Source organism: Maylandia zebra, linkage group LG23, assembly GCF_041146795.1.
Source record: "Maylandia zebra isolate NMK-2024a linkage group LG23, Mzebra_GT3a, whole genome shotgun sequence".
Lineage (NCBI taxonomy): Eukaryota > Metazoa > Chordata > Actinopteri > Cichliformes > Cichlidae > Maylandia > Maylandia zebra.
The window spans coordinates 8,592,016-8,619,957 of NC_135188.1; the positions used below are offsets into that span (position 1 = coordinate 8,592,016).

At 41.5% G+C, this 27,942-nt stretch overlaps 1 protein-coding gene across 4 annotated transcripts; it reads right to left on the bottom strand.

The window, feature by feature from the left end:
- Positions 1-11: 11 nt before the first annotated feature.
- On the bottom strand, positions 12-27,843 carry cracd (capping protein inhibiting regulator of actin dynamics). 4 transcript variants are annotated; one of them, XM_023155637.3, is made up of 9 exons: positions 27,567-27,843; positions 6,785-6,950; positions 6,210-6,342; positions 5,969-6,124; positions 5,467-5,682; positions 2,805-5,367; positions 2,060-2,250; positions 1,806-1,968; positions 12-1,558 (listed from the first exon to the last, which is right to left on the bottom strand). In XM_023155637.3, the coding sequence occupies exons 3-9, from the start codon at positions 6,249-6,251 to the stop codon at positions 1,398-1,400; spliced, it is 3,492 nt and encodes a 1,163-aa protein (XP_023011405.2). In that variant the 5' UTR covers positions 6,252-6,342; positions 6,785-6,950; positions 27,567-27,843; the 3' UTR covers positions 12-1,397. The 4 variants fall into 4 exon arrangements, with proteins under 4 accessions (XP_023011405.2, XP_076736138.1, XP_076736137.1 ...); XM_076880023.1 differs by lacking the exon at positions 27,567-27,843 and adding an exon at positions 24,109-24,451; XM_076880022.1 differs by lacking the exon at positions 27,567-27,843 and adding an exon at positions 10,391-10,908.
- Positions 27,844-27,942: the final 99 nt, after the last annotated feature.

The following is a 27,942-nucleotide window of genomic DNA, read 5'->3' on the forward strand; positions in this document are numbered from 1 at the left end:
GAGACGGCAGTTCTGTGGTTCAGACATCAGTATTTAATTTACATTATTCATAACATTTTGTATCTTTTTTTTCATATCTGTAAGTGGGACAAAAAAGTGCAAATAATACCAAACATTTTTTGTTACATACAACACTGCGTACACTACACTATTGTGCACGACCAAAGTTAGAAACAAAATGACAGTGAGTCCACCTCTTTTAGGGCCCTCTTTTTGACCGAACCTCCGGCAATGCCTTTCACTTACATACAGTACATACTTACATAGATACAGATCATTAAGTGAGTGGCAGGAAATAAGAATCAAGGTTTTTTTTTCTTCATAGAGGAAATGTTTACATTATGTAGGATCATATCACATTTAAGAGAAAGTGATGGCGCAAGCCTACTAAGACGAGCGTGTTACAGGAGGACAGCTATAAGAGTCGTAGGTCTACAGCTAGGAGGTGTCACATCTGTCTCCAATAAGCAAAGCCTAAAAATAAAAAATCCAAATTACATCGGCACACAGCTGTGAGGATGAGGTGCAGGTTCACCATAAATGCCCAGTAACACTTGTGGTCTTCAGTGCTGTGTTTAGGTGCACCCACCATGTTTCTTTTCTTTTTAAATCATGGCAAAATTGTACAATAGCTCCTTGGACAGCTATCACAGTCGTCACGGGCACAGTGAGAATTGTTAAGCTAAGATTTTCCAGTATGTGTTGATAAAAAAAAGGCATCTCTTGTAGATGAAAAACAAGGCTCAGAGAAAAGACACAGGAGAGGGAGAGCTGCTGCTTTACATAAATAACGCCAAGAAGGACAGAGGGGATGCCTGTAACACTTCCAGAAGCAGGTTCGTGCTGAGTTTAAACTGGTAGCCCTTAAAACATGATTCAGACAGTTACCCTCTGTTGATTAAACACTGTCATAGATCAGAGCTTCACCTCTATAATAAAGAAGTGTTATATTGTGTTGAGCAAATGATTTATTTACAACCATGGTGACACAGTTGGCTACACAATTAAAAAAAAAAGAAAAAGGTTGGCTATTGCAGTGGCCAACCATGGTTGCGATTGGCTGCAGGAGTTTAAGAGACATATAATTTATGTTTTTATACAGTATGTGCATGCTCGCATCAATTGTTTATATCTGTGTGGCTGTATCGGATTAAGTGAATGTGAAGCGCACTTTAACATGATAATAGTACCAGCCAGTGTATGTGGGGGGGTTAGGAGGAGATGGAGAGCTTTACTGGTTTCACAGTCGGGAAGAGTTTTCATTGTGAGAAGTGAGAGGTGGAGTTCTCAGAGGGGGGGGACAGTTAATGGTGACACTCCAAGTGTTTCAGAGTCTGTAGGCAGTGTACACTCTTGATGCAGGCCGGAGTGTCGTGTGTAGCTGGTGGTTTGAGGTGTTATTTGATGATCTGAGGACAGTCGCTCCAGGCTTTGGCCTTTCGTTTGGCCAGAGCAAGCCAGGCCGGCTCTGTGGAAACCTGCGGAGAGTCACTGGAGGGGAAGCGCTTTGACACCTCTTTGACAGCAGGTGGCGACGGTGTAGAGTCTGCAATCTCAACTGCAACAACAAACATGTAAAAATGTGTTACTAATCTGTTTGCTTTCTATATCCCATTATTAAACTCATTTTAAAAAAACAGATTAATTTTGAAGAAGAGCTTCTGGAAATAAAGAAATTTGCCTGACTAATAACAGCAACTGTAATCAGAATAACCAGAAATCGCAGAAAAAGAGCTCATCCTGTTGTTTGTGACGCTAATAGCTACTTAGTATATTCACTTTACTACGATATATGACAATTTTACCAGTGACAGAGCTCGGTAGAGTGTTGGCCTTCTTTAGGTGCTCCCGGCGTTCAAATTTTCCCAGGAGGCTCTCTGGTCTCTTGGGCTCCTCTGGCGTCTGAGGTTTAGAAGAAGGACTGGTGCTTCCACTTCCTTTGCTGTCTGTGGGGCTCACCAGTGTAATCTGCAAAAGAGATTTGGGATCCATTCAGAAGATGGACAGTATGTTACGGAGATCACGAGAAAGTGTGTAAACGTTTATCTGTGGGGCATACACTGTCTCGCTCTTTAGCTTGTTTTTCTGCCAGCTTGGCCTCTCTTTGGCTACGACGCTCCTCCCGGTTCTGCTGCTGCTCCCTGAAGCCTTTCTGCTTCTGAAGAGCCAGTGTGATCCACAAAGGTCCAGCCTCCTTCTCCTGGACCCTCGCACTGTCCAGTGAGTGCCTGCTCTGTAGGGATGGTTTTTCTGCAGATGAACACACGATAGATGTTGTTGGAAAGCTTTGATACTACAAAACACTATTTTTAATTTAACAAAACATTCATCTCAAAATCATATTCCAAATTTTTCCACAGGACCTTTTTTTCTTTCTGTCCGACAATGCGTGTAGGTTAGTAGAAAGAAAATAGCCATTTACATAAAAACTATTCACATAATTGCTTGCGGATTTATCATTTAGTCCCAGTATATTCATGGGAAGGCAGACATCTCTACTGCCAATATCACCAACTCATGCCAAAACAATCTAGATGGATAAATGGTAATTTGATTTAGGTATGGAACATCCTTTTAAGCAGTAAATGTTGCCAAGATATTGGCAAATCAAATGGATTTGCATTATGTAGATGAGAAGATTGTTGCTTATGTCTCTTTACTTAAATAGGAAGCTACGGTCTGGAGATGCTTGGGGATGAAGCAGCTTACACAGTTTTGTCTAAAAGTATCAAGATAAGCTTACAGGTTCATCTAAAGCTCGTTATTTCACGTGATAATTTCAGCTAACTAACAAAGATGCTGACCTTTCCTGATGAGTTCTGTCTTTCTGTCTGCCTTTTCCCTCCAGGGTATGTTAATGGAGGGGAAGAATGACCTCTTCTCCTTGGGCTCTTCTTCCCCTTGGACATGACTTTGGCTGCTCTTGTGCAGCAGGGCTGAAGGTTCCTCACTCCTTCCGGCTTGCTCCTGGATGGATGAATCCACACCCATTGTACTCTCCACTGAATCATCACTGGGAGACTCATGAGCTACCTTAGGTAGTGGTGATGGGGGAGGTGATGGGGCTGCACCTGTAGGCTTAGGTGATGTCACTGGTCTGCGGTAGAGCGGTGGCTTGGAAAACACTTTCTCACCCTCACTGTGTGGAGTCGGGCTGGTAGACTTAGTCAGTTTACCCCGGGGGAATGCAGGAGAGGCAGATGCATGTAAATACTTGCTGACCGCGCCTTCTTTCTGAGGTGACGTGGGGCTTGATTTGTCAGAAAAGACAGAAGAGGCATCAGAGTCTGGCTCAATGGGGGTAAGAGGCGAGGGGACGCCATCAAAGCTGTCCCCAGCACTGTAGCGCTTCTTCTTTTTCTCTGTGGACTGCTCGCTGTGAAAACGCAGAGAGTAGTTGGTCCTCCTCAGCTTTATGCCAAAAGGAGAAGGCTTCTCCTCACTGTCCTGGCCCTGCTCCTCTCCCTCCACTCTGCTTTCAGATGTCTCTGTTTCACTCTGAACCCTGCTCTTCGACTCTGCCTCTTCAGATTGAATTTCAGAACTGGGAACGAGGAAAGAAGGAAGGTCTTTGGCAAACATACACTCATCTGACCCTCTTTCTATGATGCGGACACTTTTACTTGTCCTGTTCTGAGGTTTACTTGATGGAGAAGGAGAGGCTACAGTGGGGCTTCCAGGTGGAGCAACCTCCTCTCCTGCTTCCTTATCTTCTGCACCAAACACCTCAGAGTTCCTATTTGAATCTCCAAACTTCTTCCTTGCAGGGGTGATGGAGAACTTGGCGCTAGCAGACATGGTCTTCCTGAGGTTCGTGTGGGCAAACAGAGGCTGTTCTTCAGCGCTGGACTGAGACTGGCTCCTGCTCGGCTCTGGGTACTCGTCGTACTTCCCCTCTTCTACCCCCTTGAATATCTTTGATCTGATGCTTGCCCATTCTGCCAGGACAGCTGCACTGGACTGATCGGTAGAGAGCACAGACTCATTGAGTGATTTGGTTTTTCCAGACTTGCATTCTGGGGAAGTCTTGCTCTTTGTTGGCGGTGTTCCTTGGGCCTTTCTATCCTCTCCCAAACCCAGCAGGGACTTGCAGGCGGTGTCTTTGATCTGGTCTAAATTGACAGCTGTCCCACATAGCTGGGCGCCTGTCACTAGGATAGCTGTATGGGGGACATATGGAGATGCTGGCAGGTTGGGGGAGTCTGGTCCTTCAGAGGAGGAAGCCTTTGCTCCATCTCTTTGATAAGCGACAGCAGCGCTCTGGTGGCTGGAGGCCGGCGTAACAGGCGTCAGATTGACCTTCTGGAAGAGAATCTGTTTCTCACCAGAGGACACTTTAAAAGTAAATGGCCTCTGTCTCTCCTCCATCTCCCTCCAGCGTAGCTCTTCAGCTCTTCTCTTCATCTCTTGTGGATCAAACTTCCCATCAGCCTCCTCCAATGACATCCTTCTTTGCTCCTCTTCCTCCTTTTTCCTCTTCTCCTCTGCTACCTTTTTCTTCTTTTCTTCCATTTCCCACAACCTCAGTTTCTCTGCTTCCTCCTCTTTCTTTCTTTCCTCTTCTTCTACCAGCTTCCTCCTCCTCTCAGCCTCAAGCTCCTGCTGCCTCCTTGCCTCTTCCTCATGTTTCCTCCTTTCCTCCTTCTCTTGCCTCTTCCTGTCCTCTTCCTCTTTTCTCCATTGTTCTTCTAGTCGTCTCCTTTCTTCCTCTTCTTCCCTCTGCCGACGCTCCTCCTCTTCTCGCATCCTCCTTTCCTCCTCCAGCCTTCTCATGCGCTCTTCCTCTTGCCTTCTTTCCTCCTCCTCTCTGATCCTCTTTTCCTCCTCCTCCCTGATCCTCCTTTCCTCTTCTTCTCTGAACCTCCGTTCCTCCTCCTCTCTGATCCTCCTTTCCTCCTCCATTCTCCTTCTTTCTGCCTCCTTTAGCAGCCTCCTTGCCTCCTCTTCTTCTCTGATCCTCCTTTCCTCCTCCTCCTCTATTCTCTTTTTCTCTGCCTCCTCTAGCAGTCTCCTTGCTTCCTCTTCCTCTCTGATCCTCCTTTCCTCCTCCTCCATTCTCTTTTTGTCTGCCTCCTCGCGCAGCCTCCTTGCCTCCTCTTCCTGCTGTTGCATACGATATCTCTCCTCCTCCAGTTCACGCAGCCTCAGCTCCTCTGCTCTCCTCTTCCTCTCTTCTTCCTCCTGTCTGAACCTCAGCTCCTCAAGCTCTCTCATCCTCCTCGCCTCCTGTCTTTCCTCCTCATGGAGTCTTTGTTTCTTGAAGCTTTCAGGGGACTCAACAGACGCTCTACGCTGGTCGTCTGTGGAGATGCCAGCTGCTTCGAGGTCATCTTGGACCAAACCAGGAATGGATACCTCTTGGAGGTCCTGGAATGCAAAAGTCCAAGTAGTGTCAGCTTTTTTTAACAATAACAAAGGGTGTCACAGAATAAACAAACATGCAAACCCACATTAAAAGAAACTCACCTGTGTGAATCGTCTGTGCTTGCGGGAAATCCTCTGGTTTTTCGGCTTGACGGAGAGTTTATGTTTGGCGGCAGCGTTGTCTAAGCGAGGAACTGATTGAGGGACGGCATCAAGGTTGATGGACTCAATCGTGCCAGTGAGTGGAAGAACTCGTTTGGACCTTGGAGACTTCACAGGGGGGCTGTGTGGTCCAAATGGCTGACCTCCCTGCACCTGCTTATGTCACAGTAAGAGCAATTAAACTACGACTTAAAGAGATCTCTGTAGACACAGTACACAGAAAGCAGAGGTGTCCGTGGTGTGATAAGGTTGTTTATTTATTTATGTGTTTATTTAATATTAATACAATCCCCTGATGTGGAGTGATATACCAGAATCACAAAAGGTTCTAAGCAACTTCTTCACATGTTTAGTGCTACCCAAGACTTAAACAGAACAAATGTTGTGTTAAATTAATCAAACTTAAAACAAACAGAAAACCTACCAGTCAGTCAACTCATACCTTTGGCTCTGTTCCTGGTGGCTCCGCTTCTACCTGGGCCAAAACTTTCAGAGGGCTACGCGGAACCTCTTCCTCATCTGAGCTGCCCTCATCTCCCTCACTTCTTCTCAGAGAAGGAGGCCTTTGGCCAAACTTTATACCTTGTGCTATCTGCCTCTGTGAGGATAAAAAGCAATTAATGATTACAACATATCTAGTTGGAGCAAAAAGAGAAGTGAGTGTACACCTCTGCACGGCCCACCTGCAGATTCCTAACTTTATCCGACACGTTTTCCTGGGACATGCTGTGATCCAGACCAGCCTCCTTCACCGGTTCCTCTGGAATGAAGATGCTGTCGTGTGAGAGAGCTCGAGATCCGATGGGATTCAACTCCCTGCAGGAGAAGGAGATTGTCTTCAGTGCTGCAGTGTGTCATCTGTCAGTCATTCATGCATTTATCACAAACTTGCAGCAGCAAAAAACTTTACACAGTGAAATGATTGACCCCGCAGTCCTGTTACAAGTCGTTACAGGTAAGCTCGTATTGTCAGTGAAGCCTTTTGCCTTTAAAGTCATTTCAAAGCACAGCCTCACCTTTGTCTTTACAGATTATGTCACCTTGCAGCATTTTGCAACCGCGTGATTTAACACTTTCATTTGTCTAGAAGTGAATAAGAAGCTGAGTTGCTTTTAGCAGAGAAAAAAAACAATGTACTGTTTTAAAAAAGCAACAAATTCCAACCTTTGGTAGTGTAGTGAATGGACAATAAGCTCAGTTTCTGTGTGTATAGTATAGATGAATACATGTTTTAAAAAAAACTGATCCATGTACTAACCTCAGATTTTGATCGGACTCCTCATCAGATGTAACACCATTGCACACTTCCCCTGTGGAAAAACTGGTTTTTAGCTCTGCTCCATCAAAGCCCTCTCTCGCCTGTCTTTTCTTCTTCTTCCCAAACAGTCGTCTGAACGGCTGGAACTTGCCCTGTCGCCTTCTCTCTGGCGGTAGAAAGGAGAATGGATGACAACCACAGCCACATGCAATCACATCATTAATCTTTATATCTCACCCTCGGGCGAGATAACGAGCAGGACTGTGCCTATGAGCATATTCATTGTTACACGCGTGTACTTAATGAAATGTGTTTGACGGAGTTAAAAGAAAACGAAGAAAACAGCAGATGGAATGAGAAGAAAACCTTGGCTCTTTGGTTCATACTTGTATTTACAGGAAGTGTGAAAGATCGACACCACACATAAAAAATAGAGCACCAACAGCCAAAGCAATTAAAAAAAAAGGAGGAGGTCACTAGCTCCCCTACTTACAGACTGAAAATAAATGCACAACTGAAAGTAGGGAAAGCTCAGTTATCGTCACAACTCCAAAAGCTATTACAAACTAGCCACATGTGTGCAGCACTACAGTAAATATAAAAGTTCAAGGCTACACATATCACAGGTACCACTGGAAGATTCGCTAATCTATCAGTCTGTGAGGTAATCACTTCAAGTGTGTCGATTTAGACACAATAAAACAGGGCAGCTGTCATAAACCCTGCTATTACTACCAAGATCAGTGCTGATTCATGAGGAAGTGTTTGACAAAAGCGAAGAATTTAACTTTGGACTTTCAGTAGGTATCTTTACCACCTCATCATTGTTCATGCCAGTAAGTTATAAACTCTTACACTAAACTTTCCCATGTGTAAACGCGAAAACGTGTCTGTGCGCTCTCTTCTCAGGATCCAAACAATAACATAACAATAAAAGTTTGCTTGAAAACATTTAACAGAACCTCATTGAAACAGTAGCTCGTGCAATTCGCGATCCATCATAATTCAAAGCTTATTGCGCATAAAAAAAACAAAACAATTATGATTCTGACCTTAAGCACAATTTGATTGAAGATGCATTAGATGATAATTGTGTTTAAGTGTGATTAAATCCTGACCACTACTGTAGCAGGAGAAGCAATTCTTGCTATTTGAACATGGACGGATGACACATTATGGCAGGAGCTCATTGGTTCTTCGGCTAAAACTGTAGACAAACAATTTAATGATCTCCTCCAAGAAAATAATGTGATTGCTTCCTGTTTTTTTTCCTCTTGGTTACCAGGATCAAATAGTTAAAAACAAATTACGAGAGTTTTGGCTTGCTTCAACTTCTGGAGTCAATCCAGTCACTAAAGAATTCCTGGATTCTTGCTAGATCCAGGAAGTTTTTTAGCAGATTCTTTATCATTGAGATATAGAGCAAAACTTTGACATTTTATGTGATATCATCACAAATACATACCTAACTGAAATTGGGAGACATCCCCTGATGTTCTTAAGCTAATATCACAAACTAATCTGGATCTGGATTCTCTCTCCTGATCCAGGGATTCAGTTTGTCCACAGAGTGGAGGGACTTTTCAGCCTTGGTTGAGGTGTTTCAACAAGTACTGCAGAACATTTCTCCTTCAAAACTACAGCAGCTACCCAGCTGTGTGTCTTACTTCTGTGTGTTTGTGTAGTTGTGAAGGTCCACTCCCTGAACTAAGTGAGTGAGGTTACAAAGCTACAAAGCTACTCTACACCACTGTGCAGACAGGCATTCTCTGGGCTCTGCGGGTATCCCTTTCAGTGCTATAAGTAGAAACCGGTGTGGGATTTCACTTTGCATGCTGCTCACTAAACGAAAGGCATGATGGGAAATGATACAGTAAACTAATTTCCCCACTCCTTGACCCTGAAGAACTCGAGGGTTTTTTTGTGTATGAAAGAGGACATGTTTACACAAAAAAATATTTTAGAAACTCAGTGTCAAGGGACAGATGTTTCCATCTTGTTCATCTTATATTTGACTCTGCTGAAGTCCCCCATCATTCCAAAAAAGATCTATATAAAGATCTATATATACACCTTATCTTTTTTACCCTGTCCCCTAGCTTAAATCTTACCTAAAAAACATAACCCTCATTTTCTTTTTGAAAAATGTTCACAAGTATCAGCCAAGATAAAAACTATTCCCATTTTTTTCTATAAAAACTTAAAACTACTGTTGTTTTTCTTCAAAACATGGATGTGACAGGGTTACCTTCCATTGTGATGCCCCAGATCCCAAAGAAGAACATGTTCATTCCTTTTCTTGCAGAGACTTCGAGACTTAGCTACTTTCATGACTTAATGTGAAGCTTAGCTTAAATCTATGGGAGAAACTGCCACCATGGCTCTTTCCAAATTGAATAATAATAATAATAATAATAATAATAATAATAACTAGCAAATCCATGGCACACAAATCAGCATTTTATATTTATTTGCTTCTGTCATAGTAATACTTAAGTGTAAAACCTGTAGGTAGATGTTTGCTTGTAAAGCAGTGAATCACCAGCAGTCATTGTCTTTGGTCAGCGATGATATTATGAAAATGATGAATGAGCTTACATGACTTTGTATCATATTTGTATTTTTTTTTCCCAGTTTCTTATGGATATAGCACATGTAGGTGCAATCTGTCATATGTTACTCCAAAGGCAAACAGGAAGGAACAGAAAACACCTTCAGACATTGTGCTACGAAACCGCCCTTCAATATAAAATAAATTTTCAACCTAAACAAATTTTTAAGTCAAGATTTGTAAAGGATTCAAGACAAAACAAGGTCTACTGCACAAAACATTTGTACTCTAAATAAATAATTTAATTATTGTTTTTAATATTGTGGCTGATCTGTGTTTCTGCTGCCTAACGTGGCTTCTTGTTATGTAATGCACCCTAAAATGACCAAAATGGAAGAAAATTGATAAAATCAATCAATCAATCGAGACATTATGTCCACACGAATCAAATGGATTTGGGTTTAAACTGTGCGTTTGATAAAATGGTTACAAAACACACATTAGAGTTAGATTAGTATCTAAATCTAACTCTGAGCAATACGCAAATCTATTAAAATCGTAAAATAAACAAGTATTAGGTATTTCTTATATTTGAGGAAGTGGAATAGGATTGATAACTAAAATCATGAGTCCCTGTATCTGCATCCAGACTGACAGCGCTGTCTTTGCTCCTGTCAACAGCTGCTGAGGTAGTTTAGATTCACAACACTGAAAAAAAAAAAACATACGAGAACTTTCGAGAGGTCACTAATGCTTTTAAGTGTGAAACAGTTCATGAATTATAAATATTAATCTTAGCCGTTTAACTACTAGCAATTACCCGATAGCCACATTAGCGTGTATTACGGTAGCAGCTAGCGGCTATGGCTAAACCTTAATGTGAACGTTAGGTAGCAAGCGTTATCAGTCCTGCAGATCTGTAACGGTAATAAACAGCGTGAATTTGACAAAATAACCCATTTTGTTAAGCTAAAAAGTGTTGTGTTTCTCTTGAAGTCAAAGATTGAAGCTGATAAAAGCCTACCAGCAAGTAGACAGAAACGTTGGCAGCCTACCTTAACAGCTCTAATTGATGAGCAACGACATATGGAGGTAAGGGTCTAGAAGTACAGCACTGCCTCAAGCAAAAGTAAAATAATAAGAATATATAGTAATGACAACAAATTTGTTAGACCACCAAATGAAAGGTTTATTCCCAGCTGCCAGAAATCAAGCAATAATTTTTAATATTTCTATTAAGGTTCAACCACCAGTATATGCACAAGGTCCTCAATCAAAATTATGCATTTTAATGCTAAATTTTAATGCTGTGTTTTCCAAAAAGCTCATGACATAAAGCACATCATCATTATTATTAGTATTTTTTATTTATTAGGCTACCAAATTCTCACCTCTTCAACAAAACCTTCGTTTTTTTTCTACTCTTGTGTAAAGCGCCCTTTGAAAGGCACTATACAAATCTATTATCATTATTATTATTATTGTTAATAATAATAATAGTTACAGCTGTTAAGCTAGCGATTAAAACTAAATGCATTCCTGAACAGAAAAATTAGTTTTAACGGTTGAATGTTTAATTACTTTTTGATTTCTCAAAGAAGTCCAGTGCTGGCTCAAATTTGGGTATTAAAACAAGATTTCAGTTTGCTATATGCCTAATAAAAACATGAGGTTTTTAACAGTTTTCTACAATCTTTGTGTTTTCTTGTTTTTTATGACAAGTGGTCCAATAATTTTGTCATACCTTACAGTTAAAGTAAGCAGTAGGAGTGTGGTGGGAGCAGGTGGATATCTGGAGAGTTGGAGGCTTGCTCCAGAGAAAAGAGGAATTAAAGACAGAATACATGTGTGTTAGTGGGAGGGAGATCTGTAACAGTGGATTCAATTCAATTCCATTTAATTTTATTTATATAGCGCCAAATCACAACAACAGTCGCCTCAAGGCACTTTATATTGTACAGTAGATCCTACAATAATAGATACAGAGAAAAACCCAACAATCATTTGACCTCCTATGAGCAAGCACTTTGGCGACAGTGGGAAGGAAAAAACTCCCTTTTAACAGGAAGAAACCTCCTTCAGGGAGGGGCGGCCATCTGCTGCGACCGGTTGCGGTGAGAGAAGGAAAACAGGATAAAGACATGCTGTGGAGGAGAGACAGAGATCAATAGCAGTTACAATTCAATCCAGGAGGATTCAGGGTCACCTGGTCCAGCCCTAACTATATGCTTTAGCAAAAAGGAAAGTTTTAAGCCTAATCTTAGAAGTAGAGATAGTGTCTGTCTCCTGAATCCAAACTGGAAGCTGGTTCCACAGAAGAGGGGCCTGAAAACTGAAGGCTCTGCCTCCCATTCTACTTTTAAATACTCTAGGAACAACAAGTAAGCCTGCAGTGCAAGGGTGAAGTGCTCTAATAGGGTGATATGGTACTACAAGGTCATTAAGATAAGATGGGCCCTGATTATTTAAGACCTTGTATGTGAGGAGCAGGATTTTGAATTCAATTCTGGATTTAACAGGAAGCCAATGAAGGGAAGCCAAAACAGGAGAAATATGCTCTCTCTTTCTAGTCCCTGTCGGTACTCTTGCTGCAGCATTTTGGATTAACTGAAGGCATTTCAGGGAGTTTTTAGGACTTCCTGATAATAATGAATTGCAGTAGTCCAGCCTGGAAGTAATAAATGCATGAACTAGTTTTTAAGCTTCACTCTGAGACAGGATATTTCAAATTTTAGAGATGTTGCACAAATGGAAGAAAGCAGTCTTACATATTTGTTTAATATGTGCATTGAAGGACATGTCCTGGTCAAAAATGACTCCAAGGTTCCTCACAGCGTTACTGGAGGCCAAGGTAATGCCAGAGTAAGAATCTGGTTAGATACCATATTTCTAAGATTTTCAATAACCTCAGTTTTATCTGAATTAAGAAGCAGAAAGTTAGTGGCCATCCAGGTCTTTATGTCTTTAAGACATTCCTGCAGTTTAACTAATTGGTGTGTGTTATCTGGCTTCATGGATTGACATAGTTGGGTGTCATCTGCATAGCAGTGAAAATGTACACTATGTCTTCTAATGATACTGCCTAAGGGAAGCATATGTAATGTAAACAGAAACCTCCAAAGGACCATTGGACTCTCCATTTACGTGCAGAAAATTGGAGTCGATTTGATAGATATGATTCAAACCACTGCAGTACCTGTAATATCTGTAATACCTACAGCGTGCTCTAGCAGGACAAGCACAGAGATGAGTCTACTGTCAGAGGCCATAAGAAGATAATTTGTAACCTTCACTAAAGCTGTTTCTGTGCTGTGATGAGCTCTGAAACCTGACTGGAACTCTTCAAATAAGCCATTCCTCTGCAGATGATCTGTTAGCTGTTTGAGCTGCCAGTAGTAGAGGAAGAAAAGGTTGATGAGCTTCAATACCCGGGGTCAAACATCAAAAGCAAGAGACATGAAGAAGAGAGTGCTAGCAGGGTGGAGTGGGTGGAGTTGAGTGTCAGGGGTGATTTGTGACAGAAGGATAGAAGCAAGAATGAAAAGGAAGGGTTGCAAGGTGATAGAGACACCTGCTGTGATGTATAGTTTGGAGATGGAGGCCAAGCTGAAGATGCTAGGAGTTTCGCTGAGAGTGACCAGGATGAACAAGATTAGAAGTGAATATATCAGAGGGACAGCTCAGCTCAAGTGGGAGTTAAAGAGGAACGAGTGAGATGATTTGGACGTGTACAGAGGAGGGATGGTGCAAAGATGGTGGAAAAAGGATGTTGAATATCAAGGTGCCAGGCAGGAGAAAAATGAGAAAACCTGAGCGGAGGTTCATGCAGAGGGTTAGTGTGACTGTGAGATGGAGGCAGATGATCAATTGTGATGACGCATAAAGAGAGCAGCCGAAAGAATAAGATACCTTACAGTTACAGCATTTTTTTGCACTGCGCCAGACAGCTTAAAAAGTGTTGTCACTGATGTTATCTTTTTTTTTTTTTGCAATACCTTATGTTTTTGTCATTTGTCCCCTGTGGTTTTTCAAAATAGAATCAAATACATTCCTTTCTATCAGTATTGAGTGTAAATTTCCACTATTGTAACACCCTAGTTTGGAATCAGGTTAAATTTGGTAAAAAACAGCTCACTGAATGACAGAATAGTGGACTGCCTAATCTGTGGATAATCTCAAAGCAGTACTTTTGGGATATATTACAGAGTGATTATGAGGAGGCCTCTGATATTTTTTATCTTGGCTTTGTTTCTTTTCATGCCATTCTTGTGTCTCTTTTTGATCAAATTGGTGGCATCGACCTGTTCACTCTCAGTGCAAGTGCAGCGACTCATATTATGGGTACGACGGTGATGCTCTGTTTCCCTGCAGCACGCTCTTCCAGCATGAGGGCCAATCCAGTGGTACAAAGCTCATAATACACCGCCATGGGCATGCTCACACACTCATGCATGAAACAAGGCAGGACACATTTTTTCTGCAGAGAACAAGACTGTGCAGCAGCACAACCTATTTTTGAGGGTTACGTCTTGCTTCCCATGTGCTCGCAATGCAGGATGCTTTGACCCTGGTAATCCAGGATTCAAAATCTTGCTGCTTTTTCATTCTAGCCATTCGATCTGGGATTGTTTCACATCTGGTGAAGGTAAAAGACGGAAGCAGAACAAAGCAGGAGGAAGCAAGCTAAAAATAACTATTTATGCAGTATGCAGTCTGTGATCCTTGATCCATAAATGTAAGGGGGAAACCAAAACACAGCAGCTGTGTAATATTCAGGTGATAATACCTTTTTTTTTTTTTTTTTTAAGTGTTTATTGAAGTTAAACCTGAAATAAAATGTACATCACTTGACACATACCTTAATTTTAAGACTCACTTGGTGAATCCTGTGTTAGCCACCCTTTGGTCAGTGCCTTTTTACATGCAGCCAGCAGCACACCAAGTATTTATCTATATCCAACTTATTTTCTTTTATTACCATTTTCCAAACCTCTAGTGTGGCTTTTACCCATGGATTTCCTGTTTTAACAATCAAGTCCTGTAGAGTTTTATCTGCCAGAACTGCCTGTATATGCATATCGGTTATTGTTTTGCATTCAGTTTCCTTCCATGCTGCTACATATGATGGATCACACCAGTGCAGCATTGCTGAAATATAGTACTTTTTGTAAACATGGTAGGCCCCTGTAGGGCTGTTCGATATAACGATATATATCAGATGACGATATAAAAACATCTATTGTTTCATTTTACGCTATCGTTTGTTTCGTGGTTTCGCAAAATAAACTGTTTACGGCAATATTTTTTCATCGTTTTGATGGTCACTGTAGTGGCTATATTCATTTCTTAAAGTTCTCTCTTTCTCGTATATTTAATATAACCACAATACGGATGGACAAGCGCCTGTTTTTATGCGTTGCGGTTAGCAACAACGACGGTAACAGCATCGCGTGTCCGCTTGTTTATGTTCCACATAAACCTTTCATAATAAAGCTCAAGATCCTGTTGAAACCTTTCAAAATAAACTGAATCACATGAAAGAGCAGATTATTTACGGATGAGAAGCAAAAAAAGAGCCGTCGGGTGCTAAAAAAATAAACCTTAGACTCAAACGTTAGAACAGGCTTTTCCCCGCAGCACGCCGTGTAATAAATACTCACAAAGAAAACGGCGGCCTTTACAACTTATGTCTAAAAATGTATCGTTTCATGCATCGGTTAAAACACTCGACTCCAGCTACATGACGCGCAGCTGGAAACACTTCCCGCAAGTCGAGCTGCCCGAGATTCACAGAATTTACAGAAAATGTTACATTTTTGTGATTTATATCATTATCGGGACGATAGAATTCTTATATCGGGATATGAGATTTTGTTCATATTGCACAGCCCTAGGCCCCTGCCACCATGCTAGGAAATAGAAGTATAAGATGTCCACTCTTTCCTTTTCCTAAAATAGGAATCTGTGGCACATAGTGGACTTGGTTTTTAATAAAGTGATTGATGCTCAGAATAATACAAACACTGCAATTCTACATGTATTTGGAAACCATATTAAAGACAATAAATATAAAATAAACTACTTTTAGACTCAAACTTTTCATTTCTATCTCATCATAACAAAACAAGCAGTGCCAGACTAAAACTAAAACTTGCTATATTTCAGACAGAAAGGGTGTAAGCCATAGAAATGTCTTATGTAACCCTAGCCCTCATATGTAATACAAAGTGACAACTTTTAATGGTAAACGTAATGCTCTGCAGCATTCACAGTTCACAATAATCCCTATTTATCTTATACTGGGCCTCATTCCCCTCGTTTAAGCTAACTTTCTCCTGATTGGTTGCTTCTTAAAAACAACACTTTGAAGAGCAGGCGGGAGGGGCTTATGAGCTCAAAACCAATTATGTTGATTTGAGATGACTATATGAGGAATATCTGCTGTCACTTACATCATAGTGAGCCAAAAGTGGGGAAAAGAATCTGCGGCAGTTTGAAACGTTTAGCTGACAAGAATTACATGTAAATTAATTGAAATTATTTATTCAAAACATAGTCATATTTAATATATATAAGTTTAACCACTAATGCAGAAAATATGAAGCATCACAGGTCCACTCTAATAGTAATATTAATACTGACATGAGAATAAGAAAACCTACAGTGTTTCTTTTATATCGACAAACTCCTCAAGCTCCAGGTTGACAGGGCCCTGGTGACAACACTTTATCTCTCTTTTATTGAATTTGAACTCACTTTCCAAGCTGTCATTTGCAATCAGTCTCTCGAGATCAAACAGAAAACATACTGAATAAGGTGATTAATATCTGCAGCAAAATAACTGGAACAGCACTGAAAACCCTGCAGTTACATAAGAAAGCAAAACCCATCATGTCTGATTGTTCCCACCCTTTACATCATCTCACACTAGTACATTCCCTAATGTCCGCAGCCATCTCTTCACTAGACCCTTAAGATGAAAAGTTTACTCCCATATATAATCTAATGAGTTATTTTCCTATTTTTTCATCTTTTAAATAGTTGGTTTCTTCAGCTCTTCTTCAGTTTTTTCCTGTGCATTTCTTTTTTGTTGTTGTTTTTGTTTTATCTGTAAGCTTCAAACTGCTGTAAATGAATTACCTGATCGAAGGCTGGGAGATTCAAAAAACTACAAAAAACCCAACTAGTGTCTAATCTTTTCAAATGTTTTTATGCTTTTATAACAACAGCAAAAATATGCACTGTCTATAGCTGGGCAGGTAGTATAAAGTAGAGTTTTGTAGCTTTTTTACTTAAAGCATCAGCAGAGCAGTGAACCATTAAAGCCATGGTTTTCATCTTACAGTCACTAATAAGCGGTATGAAACTGATGAGGGACATTTTTAAAAAATATTTCTCAGAATAAGCAACATTCAAAACTCCCAAATTGCCTATAGAGGATGGGGTTTACAGCCACTATAAACTCCTGGACATGTTATTTACAACCAGTTTCAAATTGTGATCGCTGCCAGGAAATAGTGCATGCAAAAAGGGCATGATAATTCTTTCATTTTGTGTCCATAATATTTTATTATATACACTTATTATGCCTTTTCAGCTCCCTTTCCCCCTCATTCTTGGTTCTATCTTTTTCTGAAATGTGACATTTTATCTGCTCTCACTTAAAGTCACCTGTCAGCTGACTGGCTGCCCCTCACAACTAAAAGGTTTGCACTGCATGTTTGTAAGATGACCTTATTAGGGATATCCAGTCTCACTGACATCACAAAGATCCAAGAGTAAAAGTATCCACCACTGAAACAGCATATATGTCAAATAGTCGAATCTGTTAACATTATCATTAAGACAGCTATCGATTATGTCCACCAATAAATGTACAGAATCTGTACACTTGCAATTCCTGAACACAAATGTGTTTTCATGATGTTTTAACATTGATGTGTTACTTTGTTCAATTTGCACTATGCTGTACTCACTCTCCATGAGGGTCATCGTGACCCTTGCAGGGATCACAGACAAGCAAGAACAAGGCGATTAAAGAAGTCAGAATGTGGACACACCACACCACAAATGAAGTAAATCTCTTCTATGAAGTCAAACCCATCACCACACCATGCAGTTCTTAAAGAGACAGTAAAAAAAAAAAGGTCATGATGCGATGAACCTAACATGTTTTTTTAAAAGGCCGTCTCTTTAAGATGTCTATAAAACTACTTTACCTGGGCCTTTGGATTCGGTTACCTCTAGGACCATGTCATGCTTAGTTTCCATGGTGTCCGTTGCTATGATCACTGCCCACCTTGGCTGTGATGAGAGAAAAAAGGAAGTGAACATGGGGATGCTGCTATTAAGATTTTAATTCAGGGAAAAGGAGGAAGAGGAAAGGGCCTGTGCGCTTTCCATTTTACTCTCATCAGAAAGGTCGGCTTTGTTAGCTCTTGCAGAATGGCTCTTGTGATTGGCTTTCCTGGGGTATGATAAAAACAAGATGAGCTCTCTGAAGTCTCTCTGCTGTGGCTGCAAAAATAGTGATTAAAACCCCCAACAACTCAGGTTTATCCAAAGTAACAGTTCTCAGCTAAGATGCAGGTATTATAAGTTGCCTCATAATTAGAGATCCACACAAACCACCTCTTATTTGCAACTCCTAAACTGGCAGGAACCAACACACCACAGATGGCTTCCTGAACCCTGAAACCCCAGCGTCCTCTGGTCAACACCTGTCTGCAGCACGCCGGCCGAGCCAGAGGTTTTCTGATGTACAGCAGAATGTGTGTTGTGTTGTAAAAAACCACAAGTGGTCAGGATAAAACCAGAGAATATCAGAGACAGTACTGAGAGAGCTGGAGAGAAGCCCGCTGCCTCCAGTGGGATCAGCATGTCGTGGGCTTCCTTCCTGAGTGTGACAGAGCTGCACAGACTCTCTCAGAAATGTCTCGCTCCAGAAAAAGGCTCTTTGTCCTGTCTGACTCCAGCCAGCACAGGACAAGGAGCAAACAAGCATGTTTGGAAGTAGGAGTGTGAACACAGACAGAGAGAGCGTGTTTTGAGGAAAGAGACTGCATGTGTTTGTGTCTATAAACGGAGATATTGTGGAATCTTGTTTTATTGTTTGTCTGTTTGGCTGCTTGTGCCAATGTTGAGAAAGTGTCTGTGTGCCGAGAAGCTTTTATTTCGTGTTTATGTGTAGTCCGATTGCTGCAGAGGACAGAGATGGGATGAGAGAAGCACGAGGAGCAGCCATGTGCTCTACAGAAGCAGAGAAATGCCTTTGACAAGGATACAGCTGCATCATAGTATGGCGGTGGCATAACACGATGCTGCGTCTCAGCGCTTTTGAACGACTCAGCAGCTCAACATCCTTCAGGCCAGACAGCTACCAGAGTCCTGATGGCATAGCTCAGAGTTGTAGCAGCTATGTGCCATAATCGCACAGCACAGGTAGCTTGCTGACAAAGCAGACAGACGAACGTGTTGGAGCTGTGTTAACAGTTTACCTATTTCAGCTGCGCAGCTCGAGATGGCTGCGCACCACTGCAGTAAAACCTTAGGGAACATCGATCTGCCCTTTTGCACAAAGCTCGTTTTACCCAGATGAATGTTCCTGCTGCCTCCGCTGTGTCTTTGGGAGAAAAACGGTGAAATAAATACAGTGCAGTGACAAAACAACAGGTCTGGGTTTGTTAGGTGTATAAGCATCAGGTGTAGACTGAAGAATGGGAGCATGGATTGGAAAGTGAGATGGTAAGCGATGGATGAGGAAGGAGATGCAATCCCAAGATCTGTTAGGTGCCCTTAGGGTTTGGACTTCGATCGTGTCTCAGCCTATACTAATCATAGAAACAGGCAGGGCCAAAGGAGACCGAGAACGTACACAGAACAAGTGCTTATCACTACAAATAGACTGAAATGGTTCTCTAGGTGCACACCTGCATATGTGCAAACACTGCTCCTGGTTCTCCTGATGTAGTTGTTTTAAGAACAGTTGCACAGAGCAGCACAAAGTGGCAAGCAATGATAGTAAAAGGAGCATGCATGTGCACTTGCTATCTAGTGCACCCTATATTGGTTAAAATAAATATCAGTGGCAAAGCAAGTGTAATGGTGTAATCAGTTCCTCATGTTAAATGTTTCTATGAAGTGAGCCGAAAGCCACAGAAATGACAAAAACTGCAGTTTGCGGTGTGGCAATTTGCAGCCATGATAAAATCACCAGTTTAACAGAATTAACATCACATTTACAGCCTGCTACAAAAAATAGCTTTGATCTCTATGTGTAGTTTCCCCTTTCTTAACAATTGCACTTTTCATAAAGCTTTGACAGGTGTGTCAAACAGACAGACAGCAGCTGCCTGCTAGGCCTCAACTCCACTGATCTGAATAACTGAATACGACCTCGCTATTGCGTTTGTAGCGTTGGCGCCTTTTGAAGAATTTTTAATGGAACTATCGAGCAAATGTCATGGTCCACTAAGAAGTACAGCTCATCTATGAAGTTTGTGCTTTAATTTTGGTGAAGGAAATTCTTGTAATTTTATTAGTTGCTGTTACATAGTATTAATTAGCAGGTGGCTTTCCATGTACGTATTTGCTGCACCCATATACAGTATGGGTGCAGCAAATATGCAAATATGGTTCCAAAAAATCCAAACAGCACCAGCTAGTCAGACGTAGGCTGTATAGGTGCATACCAAAAACAAAGACACCTCTTACAGTGGGGCAAAAAAGTATTTAGTCAGCCACCGATTGTGCAAGTTCCCCCACTTAAAATGATGACAGAGGTCAGTAATTTGCACCAGAGGTACACTTCAACTGTGAGAGACAGAATGTGAAAAAAAAATCCATGAATCCACATGGTAGGATTTGTAAAGAATTTATTCCTAAATCAGGGTGGAAAATAAGTATTTGGTCAATAACAAAAATACAACTCAATACTTTGTAACATAACCTTTGTTGGCAATAACAGAGGTCAAACGTTTACTATAGGTCTTTACCAGGTTTGCACACACAGTAGCTGGTATTTTGGCCCATTCCTCCATGCAGATCTTCTCGAGAGCAGTGATGTTTTGGGGCTGTCGCCGAGCAACACGGACTTTCAACTCCCGCCACAGATTTTCTATGGGGTTGAGGTCTGGAGACTGGCTAGGCCACTCCAGGACTTTCAAATGCTTCTTACGGAGCCACTCCTTTGTTGCCCGGGCGGTGTGTTTTGGATCATTGTCATGTTGGAAGACCCAGCCTCGTTTCATCTTCAAAGTTCTCACTGATGGAAGGAGGTTCTGGCTCAAAATCTCACGATACATGGCCCCATTCATTCTGTCCTTAACACGGATCAGTCGTCCTGTCCCCTTGGCAGAAAAACAGCCCCATAGCATGATGTTTCCACCCCCATGCTTCACAGTAGGTATGGTGTTCTTGGGATGCAACTCAGTATTCGTCTTCCTCCAAACACGACGAGTTGAGTTTATACCAAAAAGTTCTACTTTGGTTTCATCTGACCACATGACATTCTCCCAATCCTCTGCTGTATCATCCATGTGCTCTCTGGCAAACTTCAGACGGGCCTGGACATGCACTGGCTTCAGCAGCGGAACACGTCTGGCACTGCGGGATTTGATTCCCTGCCGTTGTAGTGTGTTACTGATGGTGACCTTTGTTACTTTGGTCCCAGCTCTCTGCAGGTCATTCACCAGGTCCCCCCGTGTGGTTCTGGGATCTTTGCTCACCGTTCTCATGATCATTTTGACCCCACGGGATGAGATCTTGCGTGGAGCCCCAGATCGAGGGAGATTATCAGTGGTCTTGTATGTCTTCCATTTTCTGATGATTGCTCCCACAGTTGATTTTTTCACACCAAGCTGCTTGCCTATTGTAGATTCACTCTTCCCAGTCTGGTGCAGGTCTACAATACTTTTCCTGGTGTCATTCGAAAGCTCTTTGGTCTTGGCCATGGCGGAGTTTGGAGTCTGACTGTTTGAGGCTGTGGACAGGTGTCTTTTATACAGATGATGAGTTCAAACAGGTGCCATTCATACAGGTAATGAGTGGGGGACAGAAAAGCGTCTTACAGAAGACGTTACAGGTCTGTGAGAGCCAGAGATTTTCCATGTTTGAGGTGACCAAATACTTATTTTCCACCCTGATTTACGACTAAATTCTTTACAAATCCTACCATGTGAATTCATGGATTTTTTTTTCACATTCTGTCTCTCACAGTTGAAGTGTACCTCTGGTGCAAATTACTGACCTCTGTCATCATTTTAAGTGGGGGAACTTGCACAATCGGTGGCTGACTAAATACTTTTTTGCCCCACTGTATATATGTATGCAAAGATATAATTTGCTAGGCAGTTGCATTGAAAATGCTGCAAAAGGCGCCAAGGTCATAAACTGTTGACACTTCTAGTGACTATGGCTTATCAATACCTGCTGGTGACTTGTACTACAATCTTATTTTGATTTGTTATTTTTTATTTCAGTCTTCTATATCTGTGGACAGACGCACTTACACCTGCTAATGCAGTGGTTTTACAGCAGCAGGCTGGTTTTCATACAGACCATCCAGTCGTCCACTGATGGATTCAGAGTTAATTACAGATCATTTGACTTCTACTGTCACAGTCAACTTTAAATTTAACCTGAATATCTAAAGATGATGCAAAGTATTTCATCAAATTATTTGTTAGCAGTTTCATTATTGTCAGGGCTGCACATTTTCACTTGCATTTAAAGGTGGATTAACCATTAGCTCCATGCTCTAAGCTGATTTCAGTCCACATGTGTCTTTTTAAGCTTTTTTTGCAGCTAATTTTAATGCAAATCTCCCCTCTTACAACCTTTGTACCACACTTGCTGTACAGGGCTTAAGGAAGACAAACATAAACATCAAAACACCAACATGTGCTGATGCTGTTTCTGCTGCCATGAAACCAGAGCCCCATGTGAGTTAGTGAACATACTCAGTTGTGCGAGTTAGATCTAAACCTACTTCTGCCTGAGTTAGAGCTAAGGCATAATCTACTGACAAAAGATAAAAAACTGCCATAAGGAAACGTTCTTATGGATGATGCAGTAGCACCGATATTTACAACCTCACTTCCAAGAAATCTTGGGTACAAAATAAATACAGCGATTTACAATTCTCATAGACTCATATTTTATCTTTGATAGACCATAGAAAACGTACAAAATTTTCAAACTTAAGACATTTTACTATTTAATGAAAAAATATTTAACCCATTTTGAATTTGATGGCAGCAACATGTCTCAAAAATTTTGCAACAGAGGTAACAAAAGACTGAAAAAACAGGTATAAAAAGAGCATTTTAGAGGGGCAGAATTTCTCAGAAGTAAAGATGGGCAGAGGTTCAATCTTCAAAAACACTGATCTACAAATTGTGGAACTTTTTAAAAGTAACATTGCTCAAAGTAAAATTGCCACAACTTTGAACATGTCATCGTTTACAGTACACAATATTATTAAAGAGTCTGAGAAACTGAAAAAATCTCTGTGCGTAAAGGACAAGGCTGAAAGTCAATATTGGACACTGCATTAAAAATGGACATGAACTCAGGAACACCTCCATAAATCACCTGTGAACACAGCCGTGCATTCCACTAATGCAGGTTTAAACTTGTATCATGCAAATAAGAAGCCATATCTGAACATGATCTAGAAAAACCACTGTCGGCTCTGGGGAAAAACCTCTGTTAAAACTCAGTTTAATACTGCTGTGTGTTCAGATGAGGCAAAGATTACATTTATTTTCAGACTAAAGAGGAGGAGGACAGTCCAGTTTGCTATCAGCACTCAGTTTAAAAGCCTCTGATTGTAAAGGGGTGCAGTAGTCCTTGTGGAATTGCAAAGGCATCATCATTGCTAAATGCTTTTTTCTTATTCTTAAAATGGTAAATTTTCTCAATTTAAACATTTAATATATTTTCTATGTTCTATTGTGAAAAAATATGAGATATGCAAATCTTTGCATTCTTCTTTTATTGACATGTTATGCGCATTCTAACTTTTGTGGAACTGGAGTTGCACATGGCATTTAGAAGACTACATACAGCTTCATGAGGATGCACCTGTGCACAGTAGTGCTTGGAGCTAACATTACTGTACTGAAATTCTCATAATGCCAGTGCTGACAAACTAACATGATGCAGGTAGTCAATATCATTGACCATCTGGGGAGTATAACTGCCAGTATAGCTGTTAACTGACTGTAACTGACATTTCTCCATGGACCTCATTAATGGTCTTATTATTAACTTATTGCCTGAACTCCGCAGCCATAAAGCGTAGTGTTGAAAAACCTTAACAGAATCACTAAATGTACAGTTTGGTCGGACAGGTCTGGAGTAAACACCAGCTGCAGTGTTCTTGGTATTTGTCCCCTCCTTTGAAAGCCAAAGGCTGCGTGTGGTGTAACAATGGATTTAGGAGTCACGTGCAACATGTATCACATGACCGTGGTTATATTTTCCACATTAGGCAAGTGTTAAGTGACTATGCTTAAGTTTTGCAAATAAGCAAAAAGCCCCTTTTCTCCTGCCTGACCATCTCACACACTAACATCATGACTCAGCATATTTTATTAGACAAATAACATACAGTAACATTACTGCACATAATAACCTTGTACAGCATGAGCAACATGATAGGTGTCTTTCAAGCAGAGAGAGACTGTCTACACCAATCTACAGCTTAAGTCAACCATCAAACAGCATAGAAGAGGCAAACCTAACTGTGTGCTCAAGATTGCTTTCTTACCCTTGTGAAGTCGCTTTGTGCGCGAGGGGATCTGCGAGTGTGTGCCTGTTCCACCTGCCTGCTGTCACTGTGGATCTAGGGCATTACCTGGAGTCAGGTGTCAAATGCGGTGAGCACTCGGTTGTGTGCGCATGTACGTCCATGTATGTGGGCGCACGGGAGAATGACTCGGTAAGCATCCCTTGATATTCTCACGCTGATGAGAATATTATTGTCCCTGTGAGGTGACGTCATATGATGAAAACTCATGTCAGTTTTGGCTCATGTGTGTCAGAGAGTGGAGCACACGCACAGTCTGAAGGGAGGAGGTGTGTCGGTGGGTACAGGGGCAGTGAGAGTGCCTAGCGAAGAGAGATGGGCGTTCTCCTGTGTCTGTTAGTGCTGCTGTGCTGAGGAGGCACAAAGTGACACTTTGTTTTCCCCGCCAGATATCCAGTGCAGGAGAACAGAGTGGCATTCAGCATTTCAACTGGCTGATGCTCATAAAGACTTTCTTTGTGGGTTAACTGCAATCATGGATGCACATGTGTGATTATAAAGGTCTGTAATGCGCCCCATCACAGCTCCCTAATAGTGTTATGGTCACAAATGTCTGTAATAGACTAGTCTGTGAAGCTCACAGCCTTTAGAGCTATCCAACACTATCCAACACACACAAGTCAGCTTGTGGAACTATTTAGTGGCTTTTTTTTAAAGTAAATATCCTTTTTTAGGAGAACAAAAGGAGCTAATTGCCCTCAATCCTTTTTTTTACATTTATAATAATGTGACGTGGTACCATAATGGCTGTGAGAATCACCACAGTGTTATTGTGTAATAAGGGCTATTCCCCCCACTCTCCAGTTTTGGCAGGATCACACTGCAGTCTCACAGGGATATGGTAATGATGGGGCTTTACCAACCTGGATGCCGCCTATGTTACAGCAGCACAGCACTTCAAAGACAGACTGTTCTCTGACTGCCTATGTGCATAAATAGAAACCTCCCAGTAAAGCAGCGCAAACATGCTCTAGTACAGATATTCACATCCTCGTGTATTCGCGCACACACGGCGAGCAGAGTGTCTTAACGATTCCACTTTGTGCGAAAAAGGCCAGGATCAAACAGCCTTCTCTATGCTAAGTGATACTGTAGCAGCCACTACACTTGGCATGTGGTAAAGCAGCCATTCAAATTTTTTATGGAAATTGGAAAGCATGGCTGAATATGTTTCTCCGTAGCACGGAAATCTGTATAGATGCAATGTGATGTCATCTTGTGATTTATAAGAAATACACAGAGGGGGAAATGTCCACAAATAAGAACATTTTGAATGGATCTCATTAAATATACAAACCTACACAGATATGTGATCTACAGCCTGCTGCAATCCCTTGTCATTTTGATATATGCTAACATTTCTGTGGTGACCTAAATATATGACGCATGTCAGGAAAATAAGAATAACAACATAAACACAATAAACACTGTGCGGTCATATTATTTAGGTCAGAGATGTGTTACATAAACATTTCTAAGATCATCCAGGAAGGAAATTTCTAAAGAGTTGATATTAACTTGCATCACAGAGGACTGAATAATTAGGACAGGCCTCCTAAGGAACTGACTGCCAGACTGTAATTACATTTTTTTTTTAGCTTTGGAGAAGAACAGCAATAATCGTAATGCAAACCTCTGTATAGAATAAGAGAACTTATGCTTTAGATGGGCAGTGCGGAGCTTTGCACAACATGATTAAAACTGTGATTATTTAATCAGGTTAGGTATCTAGCAAATTCTTTATCATTTTTACATTTTTTACAGGGGCTGGTGTATTGGTTAGCCTGGTGGTACGGGCTGGTGTCAGAATCCAGTACTTTTATCAAATCATTTAGGCAGTCTAAAAGGACCCTGGGGCATTTTGACTCACTAGAAGCAGTAGGGTCTGTATAGTGCCATATAAATAAATTAAAATGGAATACAATTGAGTTTTGTGTTAATAACATACTGTGAGTTATTCTGCTACTATTTTGAACTAAAGGAGGACAAATCGTAGTACTTGTTTCATTTCAGTATACAGAGTCAGGTGGGTCATGCAGTAAGATGCAAACTACAATCAAATGCTGGATCCGGTCAGTGCATCACACGCTGTGCACATACTCTTGGACAGTCACTCGTTTAATGAACAACCAACCTTTCTAGGTTATCATGGGGTTTTTCAGCTCTGTTTTTCCTGATATTTAAAACACACAGAGACCAGAGTATCAGACAGACATTTTTACATCTTACAGAATTTCAAATTAAATCATTTTATTTTGAGGTCCCAGGGCCATACATGACTCAAATAAAATAAATTCATGTCTGGCACTACAAAGACACTCAGCAGATGTCTCTGCAAAGAAAAAAAAGCCAGTTAGTCACCATTGGGTGGTGATGATACGATAACGGTTTGTTGTTTACTGTGCATCAGTGGATCTGATACTCTAAAGGCTGGATATGAAGCGGCTTGTTGTTATAGCTGCTAAGTAACTCCACTTATCTGCTATCATCGTCTTTACTATCATATCTTTCTCCTGCAAAGCACGTGCTTCAGTCTTTCTATTGATGACCTAAAATATAAATACTACAGCAGTCTACATCTTCATGTCAGTCAAGCACTGAATCAGCCAACCAGAAAACAGACCAGTTTACTCCACACCAGCACCATAAACCCAGCACCAGTAACCTGTGAATTAATATCTGGCAAGCTGACATTAATATTCGCTGCCTGTGTGTCTCAGCCTCAAAGTCCATTGGTATGACAGTGTTGCAGCATTGATTTAAAGGCTTTAAATGACGCGTGGGAAAATAAATCCATAATTTCCTTCATTTCCCCCCCGCACATGTAGGCCCGCACCATATGGCCTGCGCATGGTTTTCAAGCTGGCATAAACATCCTTATAATTCATACCGACTGCCCATCGTTTAGGGGAAGACAAAGTAAAGGAGAACATCAACATACACCCTAAAGGCACCGATCGATACCTAACCGCTGATTGCAGATTAGCGGATGCCGCCGCACGGGGACTACAGTCTATTAATTGCAGACTAAAAAGCGCGTGGAGAACAAAGAATGTGGCCTCTGCTTTTCTCACATTTTTCACTGATAGCATCCAAACGGCGTTTAATTGATGAGGATTGTTTTGGGGTTTAAAAAGTAACGATTGAGCACAACCTGGCCTGTTGACATCGGCGTTTGCGCATTTCAAACCGGATCAAATTGCAAGTACCAGCCCATTTACAGCAAACACACACACACACACACATACACAGACGAACACACACGGATCTGCGATGGATGGAGTAGAAGATCTGAGCAGGTCAATGGGTAAAATGAGGGGTGGTCTACAATGACAAGGTCAATAGCGTCGTGAAAATGGAAGTCAGTAACCATAAACACAAACCGACATGGAAGAGAAGAAGATAAAAAATCCCACCACCTTTGCTCGGAAACGCGATCCCCTCCTTCCGATCCGCGCTGAGGTAAACCCAGCTCCAGCTCCGACCCTTTTGTGTTGCTGATGCTGCGGGTGCCCGACACGGAGACGCACGCACCGCCCGACGGTCACAGCTGCACGCGTGAGAGATGGAGATGAAGATGGGAGGGTGTGGCTGCCAGAGAAAGGCGAGTGTCGGCGAAGTAACAGCGCATATATGAGCTCCGGTCACGATGCGAGCACGTTACTGTAACGTAAGCTCGTGCCTGTGGGTGGTAATGAAAGGAATGACGAACTGAATGGAAGTGAAAGCACCGAGGAGGGAAGGGAGGGCAGGGTGGTCTTCCTGCAGGTGTAAATCCTGCAAGGGTGTCTTGAG